General features: G+C 43.4%; 1 protein-coding gene across 1 annotated transcript; it reads right to left on the minus strand.

Annotated features, from left to right (window-relative positions):
* Nucleotides 1-1205: 1205 nt before the first annotated feature.
* LOC309554995 (large ribosomal subunit protein eL21) lies at nt 1206-1739 on the minus strand. Its single transcript, XM_082256799.1, has one exon. The coding sequence runs from the start codon at nt 1690-1692 to the stop codon at nt 1210-1212; it is 483 nt and encodes a 160-aa protein (XP_082112925.1). The 5' UTR covers nt 1693-1739; the 3' UTR covers nt 1206-1209.
* Nucleotides 1740-8470: the final 6731 nt, after the last annotated feature.

Below are 8470 nucleotides of genomic sequence, written 5' to 3' on the forward strand. Positions count from 1 at the left end.
GATGCCTGTATACATGTTGTACCTTCATTAAATGTAACCATATTGCTACACTTAGAGGCGCCTCTCTTCTCTTTTATGCTCCTGTAGCTCCTGCTGGATTTTGCTTCTAATAACCCTTGTGGAGGCGCCATTTGTGGATGGACATTTTATGGATACACAACCTATCACATTGCTATAATCTTTTTATATGGACTATAAACTGAAGGACTTATGAATAAATGGTTGTGGAACGAATCATCTGAGTTTCCATTATTTCTTATGGGGAAATTTGCTTTGATATATGAGTGCTTTGGATTACAAGCATGTTTCCAGAGCTAAATATGCTCGCAATCCAAGGTTTTACTGTATTTTTGGCAGGTCTATACTGTAACACTGTAACTGGATATGAGTACAATGGCACCACCAACCTACATAATTCTTGAAACTAAAACAATATCTCCTGTGTTCAAAAGTGATGTGAAAAGGTCTCGAGATCATGTGATGTGACCTATTTTCTATATTAGTGTGTGTCAATGCAACATCTCAGATGGGCCCTGACGAAGGAGGATCTCCCCTCAAAACACGTCAGCCATCTGGAAGTACTTCAGCATGCTGGACATGGTCCCGTGACCTGGTCGCTTTTTGCGTCCACTGTGGACTTTGAAATGCTTTTATGATTGTCTCGTTTGTGAGTATTTTTCCTTTCTTTTTAAATCAATAAATGTTACTTGGTTAATGCGCAAAGGTTGGTGCCCCCTATTTTTCATTTTTTCCTACAGTGTCTACATAATTCTTGGTGGGCAGTAAGCTATTATTCTAGGTTTTGGGATGTACTGATGCAACCCACAGTACCTCTTCAGAATTACTTATTTTGGAACCCAAAAATCCAACCAATTGGCTTGTAATATCTTGGTGGATGGTGGACAGCACCATGAAACCATGAAAAAAAATAGAACCTTTTGTCTCAGGGTGAATAGGGTTTTGAATCTGAAAATTCCATGCTATAGGGGGCCTGATCTTGAAAACCATAAAATGCTCTTTTACTATCCACCTTGGCTTCTGAGAACTGGTCACCTAGCTATGAAGTTCTCACAAAGTTGTAACAGTGGAACACCATTTTACCTGGGATTAGCTTAAAGCACAGCAAAAGGATCACAAACCTATTCACTGAGAAATATTTTGTTTGTTTTTTTTTTTTTTTTTAGAAAACGGTGTTTTAATAGCAGTACTTTATGCCATGAACTCATATGGAATTGGCTCAAGGAGCTCAGGTTCCTTTCCAAATGTTCGGACAAAGTGAGCTTCACTTGGCGCGGCTGGCTGACGTTTTAGCTCCACCCAGGTGCCCTTCTCCTTAGCTTCAATTTTCTTCCTCTCGTTCTCCTTCACACGCTGCAGGAAACTGTCTCTACTTTTTGAGTGGCGGATGTGCTCTACACGGACATTGATTCTTTTGGCAAGAATCTTACCCTTGACTTGTTTGTTGACAATTATTCCAACAGCATGCTGTGTGACATTGTAGATCCGGCCAGTCTTGCCATGGTAGCACTTGTGTGGCATACCTTTCTGGATTGTGCCTGTACCCTTGATGTCCACAATATCACCCTTCTTGTAGATGCGCATATAGGTTGACAGTGGCACCGGACCATGCTTGCGGAAAGGTCTAGAGAACATATAACGGGTTCCTCGCCTTTTGCCTCTTGTGTTCGTCATTTTTCACTAACAATTGCCCCTACTGCAAGATGGCGGGTCCGGCGGAAAGAGCTTGTTTGTTTTAACTGTATTGAAGCCTTAAAGTAGTATTAAATCTTTTGTGTTTTTTAGCCTAAAGACCAATTCGACACAAGTAAAAAATCAATTCAAAAAGGGGCAGAGGCATATCCCAGGAAATTATAGGCCTGTCAGTTTGACATCAGTAGTATGCAAACTACTGGAGGGGATGATAAGGGACTATATCGTAGAGTATGCTAAAGACAACAACATCATCAGCAGTAACCAGCACGGGTTTACAAATGGGCGTTCTTGTCAAACCAATCTCTTAGCATTCTACGAGGAGGTGAGCTGTGAGCTAGATAGGGGCAGACTGGTAGATGTGGTGTACTTGGATTTCGCTAAGGTGTTTGATACAGTTCCCCACAAGCGCTTAATTTATAAAATAAGGTCTGCAGGTATCGACAGCAGGGTTTGCTCTTGGATATGGAACTGGCTAAAAGGGCGTGTCCAAAGGGTGGTAATAAACAACGCATACTCAGACTGGTCTGAGGTAGTAAGCGGGGTGCCCCAGGGCTCAGTCCTGGGACCAACCTTGTTCAATTTATTCATAAACAGCATTGAGGACGGGATCAGTAGTTCGTTATCAGTTTTTGCAGATGACACAAAATTGGCCAGGGCAATAACTGCACAGCATGAAGCAGATATCCTACAGAATGACCTGGACAAAATAACGGAGTGGGCAACGACATGGCAAATGAGGTTTAACGTGGAGAAGTGTAAGGTTTTGCACTTGGGGACTAAAAACATAAAAACACAATACACGTTAGGAGGGGAACCCCTGGGGGAATCAAAAATGGAGAAGGATCTGGGAGTCCTGGTTGATGATAGATTAGGCAACAGCATGCAATGTCAAGCGGCAGCTGCCAAAGCCAGCAGAATATTAGCATGCATAAAGAAAGGGATGTATTCCAGAGATAAGACTATAATCCTTCCACTTTATAAAACTCTGGTCCGACCGCATCTGGAGTATTCTGTCCAGTTCTGGTCGCCAGTCCTCAGGAGGGATGTGTTGGAGCTGGAGAGAGTCCAGAGAAGGGCAACTAAACTGATTAGGGGATTGGAGGACCTTAACTATGAAGAGCGGCTGCAATCGCTCGATTTATTCTCCCTGGAGAAGAGACGTTTGAGGGGGGACATGATAGCAATTTATAAATATCTTAATGGGGATCTCAGCTTAAAAAAAAAGCTGTTCATTCAAAGGGATTGCATGAGGACTCGAGAACATACAATGCGATTAGAGGAGAAGTGTTTTAACCTCAGGCAACGAGGGGGGTTCTTTACTGTTAGGGCTACAAGATTGTGGAATTCTCTACCACAAGAGGTGGTTTCTGCAAGAAGTATGGAGGCTTTCAAAAGACTCTTAGACTTACATCTCAAGGATCAGGACTTTAAGGGCTATGTGAGATGATTACAGCCACACACACCTACACAGGTTGAACTGGATGGACTGTTGTCTTTATTCAACCTCACCTACTATGTAACTATGTAATTGCTGGTTTAGATGTAGGAGAACAGTGAAACAACGTAACTGTACTCTGATTGGCCACAGGGGGGAGCCAATCAGCGAGTCCGGCGGACGTGATGTCACCGGCCACCTGTGATTACTCTCCAGAATGGTAGAACAGCGGTCTGCCGATGTAAACAACTGAAAAAGAAAAAACCCAACAGTGCTGCGCTAAAAACATGGAAACAAGTCAGATCACTCTAATGTATAAAGTGCCACATGTAAACATTTTAATCATAAAATCATGGAATCAGCTCAGTCCAAACCAACGTATGTTTTGTCCACATGGACTTCATCTGGGGTATGAGCATCTGACCATGTATTGCGCTTATATAGTTGTTCAATTAATTCTAAATTGGCTCCATAATACACCTAATCTTACCATAAGAGAAGGAAATATGTGTGTCCTGGCCTGCCGCGTTTGTTCCACGCCTCATTCTGAAGTACATGTTCATCTTGATACTGGGGAATAGCAACAGAAGACAAGCCTCGCTTTTCACAGTGAGGCCAGATCAGCAGTCTTTACATCTCATGATCAAGTATTATGTGCACGCGCAATAGTGTGCATTCCTCGTTTGTCCTAACTGACTAAACTGGTCAATGCGTGATGATGTAAACAAGGCAGACTGGCGCTCTGTCAGGGATGAGCACAGTGATCTTATGTTCCTGCTAAGCAGGAACAGGAATCTCTGTGTTCATCCAGTGAGTCCATCCCCCACACAGTTATTAAGCATCCCCTAGGGACACACTTAACCCTTTGATCGCACTTGGTGTTAACCCCCTTCCTGCCAGTGCATATTTTTAGCACTGATAACGGTAAGAATGTCACTGGTTCTCAAAAAAGTGTCAAAAGGGTCAGTTAGGTGTCTGATTTGTCCGCTGCAATGTCGCAGTCCCGCTAAAAATCCCTAATCACCTCCATTACTAGTAAAAAAATAAATAAATGCAAATGTCATAAAAATATCCCATTGATTGTAGACGTGATAACTTTTGCGCAAACCAATTACGCTTATTGGGATTTCCTTTACCAAAAATATGTAGCAGAATACTAATTGGCCTAAATTGATGAAGAAATTTGATTTTTAAAATTTTTTTTATTGGATATGTTTTATAGCAGAAAGTAAAAAATACGTTTTTTTTTTTTTAAATTGTTTGTCTTTTTCTGTTTCTAGCCCAAAAAATAAAAACCGCAGAGGTGATCAAATACTACTAAAAGAAATCTCTCTTTGTGGGAAAAAAAGTACAACCATTTTTTCTGTGTACAGTGTCGCACGACCGCACAATTATCAGTTATCAGTTGTAGTTCCCATTTATCTCTCTTCCACATGTTTAGAAATTTCTGCCCTCTGCAATACATGTTTTGTTTTTTGTTTTTTTTCTTCCGGATGGTACAGCTGCGATATTCTGTTCAGGTATGCATCCCCTTTTCTCTTTTCCATCTTTCTCCTGTCTCTCTTACTTTTTCTTATTATCCTTTTCTTTTTTGTATATCTCCTAGTAGCTTTCCTGTTCTATGTTCTCTTGGTCTACACATTTAGGGAAACTATTGGGTTTATTTACTAAAGCTAGAGAGGGCAAAATTAATCACAATTCTCCAGAGAAACAATTAGGCTTCTAACCTCAGGGGGGTGACCGGTGTGCGAGCAAGAGGGCTACATAAGGGAAGAGCTCCTCACACCAGCCCGCTATTACAAGTGTCTGCCTGCTTCCTGCTGTCTCCTACCGCACCCCAGAGCCAGATAACTCCCCTGAAACACCCGAGGGGCCATGTCCCTGAATAGGGAGGATCAGCTTCCCCACAAACTCACAGCCTACATGTACCAGCTGACCACGGGGTGCAACCAAAATGGCGCAGCGGCCGGATCACTGAATGGAGTGCCCGCAGATCTTCTCTCCTGGCAATTAACACAGCTCCCTCCCTCCCTCCCAGGAGAATTCAGGACACCTCCTTGTGCACCAGAATGTAGCCCCCACTGTCTCCTCCTGATCTCCAGTAGCCCTGCAAAGGCAAAGGTGCGCCTGGATGCTTCTGCGGCCAGACATAAGGTGAGCCACATTTCCTCACTATCCACTACAATGCCATTACAAAACCCTCAGCTGCCTTTCCATCTGTGGGACAACCTGTGTGGACACCACACTGAAGGACATGTTAATGTCCTTAAGAAATTCCCTGCAAGCTGACGTGCTTTCTCTCATGCATAGATTTGGTCACAGCATACAAGTGCTGGAGGATACGGTCTCCCACATTGAAGCTAACATAGGAGATTTTACAAATACTGTGAATGACATCATAGACACTCAAGAGGACCAAGCCCATGACACTAAATGGATAAAAGATAAAATAACAGATATAGAGGATAGATCACGACGCAACAACATCAAAATGTGTGGAATACTGGAATACTGAAATTGGTACAGACCTGTGACCTATCCTCATATTCTTGTGGCCTAATTAAAGCTATACTACCTGAAACTAAAAATATTGAGTTGGTCATTGACCGCATTCACAGAATACCGAAACCTACATTTCTCTCAGACACGGTGCCTAGAGACGTGATTCTCTGAATTCACTTCTATCATGTTATGGAGCAAATGAAATTTGGCTGGTTCTGTTGGATCTTTGTGGCCCCTCATATATGTGATCTTTGTGGCCCCTGATATCTCACCCCTGATATTTAATTTAATGATGGAACCACTAGCAGAAAAAATTAGATTTACACAGGAAATTAAAGGTCTAACAATCAGATCACAAGTACACAAAATACATTTGTTTGCTGACAATGTAATGCTCATTTTATCTAATCCTGAGTCCTCCCTGCCTTCGGTAAGGAATACCCTTGAGAATTTCAGCCAAGTATCCTATTATGAGGTTAATCCCACTGAGTCATTCATATTCCTCATGGGAATCCCGTCTGAATAACAGACTTCTCTAAGTAAGCAATATCCCTATATATGGGATAAAAACTCAATATCCTCCTTAGGAATCAACCTAACCAAACAAGTGTCCTACTTATTTTGAGCTAATTACATCCCTTTCCTAAACAGTCTCCCTAAGGACCTCCAAAATCTCTCCAAATTTCACTTTACATGGTCAGGCAGGCTGGCTGCCTTTAAGATTCTTAAACTACCGCAACTCCTCTATACTTTTAGATCACTCCCCATTCCCGTACCCTCATCCTACTTTGTATCTCTACAAAACATCTTAGGCAAATTTGTATGGAAAAAATCCAAAGCTAGGAGCCAATCCAACCTAACAAAACACAGATCAGTGGGATGAGCAGAGTACATGAAATTTAGAGATGACTATTATGCCTCCATCCTATCACAACTCAAACTTTGGTTACAAACAAAGTAGTCTGCCCTTGGAGATACATGGAATCTGTCCAAATCCCGGGTTTTTCTATTCAGAACTGGCAAAAACAGGGTAGAACTCATTTATCAGATTTATACTCTATTGACTTCCTCAAATCATTTGCTAAGCCGAGAAAGGAGTTCTCCATCCCTTCTACAGCATGTTTTAAGTATATCCAAATAACATATTGCCTAATATGAAACCCATGCCTCCAGATCTATATTCGTGAAAGAATCTAGAAGTACCTCTCCAGTACTGCCAAGAATATTAAAGGTATATCATTGTTTTACTCAGAGGAGGACTGGGCCAGGGGGCAATTGCCCCCCGGGCCGCTCTGATTGTCCCGTTAAAGGCTGCACTGCTTCTGATACAGACATGCCTAAAGGATTACTGGTGATGAGAACTAAATAGTCCCCGCTTCTGATCTACTGAGTGCAGGATGAAGACAAGGACAGAGCGCAGCCAACACCCCCCCCAGCATGGATGGTGTAAACTGTGTCTAAGCAGAGGCCGGTTCCCTGCCCCACTGGAGACTCTCCTCCCCCAGCAATCCCAGATCCTCCAACTTCCCCTGCTGGCCAGGTCGGGAACCTGATTTTGCCCAGTGAGTAGAGAGTTCCCTGGAGCGGAGCTTCAGTCTGGAATAGGGGTCAGGAGGAGGGCAGTGGCATCTTAAGAGCATTAAAGGGCCCCGGGCAATGCAGTGCACTGGGGCCCCACCTACACAATCACCCCCGAGAAAAAAAATGCAAATTATCGATAAGGCGATATTTATTGGTACAGCAGTGCCAGACTAATGACAGCTTCCAAGTTTGGCAGCTGGGTCCGTTGAATGCACACACAGACGGGAGTCAGACTCGACTGTCCTGTGTCTCCGTGGAGGCAGACAGGCATTCCTGCAGTTTTGGGCTCCCCCTACACGGCCCAAGTAGCCTGACAGCAGTGCAGGGATGACAGGCACTTGCCCCACCTGCTAAGTTTAGTGGTGGAATGCACATGAGAATTGAGACTAAGCCTTGGCTGGAGCTGGGTCATTGGGCAGGGGGGGCCCCCCTGGGCAAGTGGGGCCCCCGGGCAACTGCCCAGCCTGCCCATTTGGTAAGATGGCCCTGGAAGAGGGCAGGGAGCGGGAGAGTGGGAGGGGACCTGAGTCACTGCACCATGGGCCTCTGGTTTGCACTTGCCCCCTGGGCCGAAAGTTGCCAGTCAGCCCCTGGTTTTACTGCCTTTTAAATACCAAAAACACTTTCAACAAACTGCCCCCAATGCTAAAATGGGAAAGAGATATAGGTAGAACTTTGTCGTTGTCAATGGACCGTAGCATTAGCAAGGAACTACAAGGCAACCCGCACTTCCAACCTTTGGAAACTGACTATTAAAATTAACCTCAAATGGTACATTACCCCAAATCAAAAACACCTATGCCAAACCTGTAGCACCTACCTGCTGGAGGAACTGTGGGGAGACAGGCAATCTTATGCACATCTGGGTATGTAAAAAAACTACTGAATTTCTGGGTAGATACTATTTTCACTCATTTGTAAAATTACCAAAACTCCAGTAGTTCCATCATCAGAATTTGCCCTATTAAGCATAGTAATTGAACACTTCCCTTCCCAGCTTCGACATGTGTCCACTCACATTCTTTTAGCAGCAATACTTACCATTACTAGAAATTTGAAAACTGCTGACCCAATACTCACTGAAGATGAAGTCCTCTCTACAGTTCACAAACACATTTCTTATAAACTTATGTTCGCAGCCTCAGAAGGCAGGCTAGCTACTACAGACATAAGATGGTTACCATGGCTTGAATGGTTCCAAAACAATCAATGTAAAAACCCATGACGACACTTGTGAAG

The sequence above is a fragment of the Pelophylax lessonae genome, assembly GCF_965119305.1.
Source record: "Pelophylax lessonae genome assembly, chromosome: 4".
In the NCBI taxonomy this organism is placed as follows: Eukaryota; Metazoa; Chordata; class Amphibia; order Anura; family Ranidae; genus Pelophylax; species Pelophylax lessonae.

What these genes read in the sequence shown, in the direction of transcription:
- LOC309554995 (XM_082256799.1), bottom strand. Translation starts at nt 1,692, where the DNA reads ATGACGAACACAAGAGGCAAAAGGCGAGGAACCCGTTATATGTTCTCT.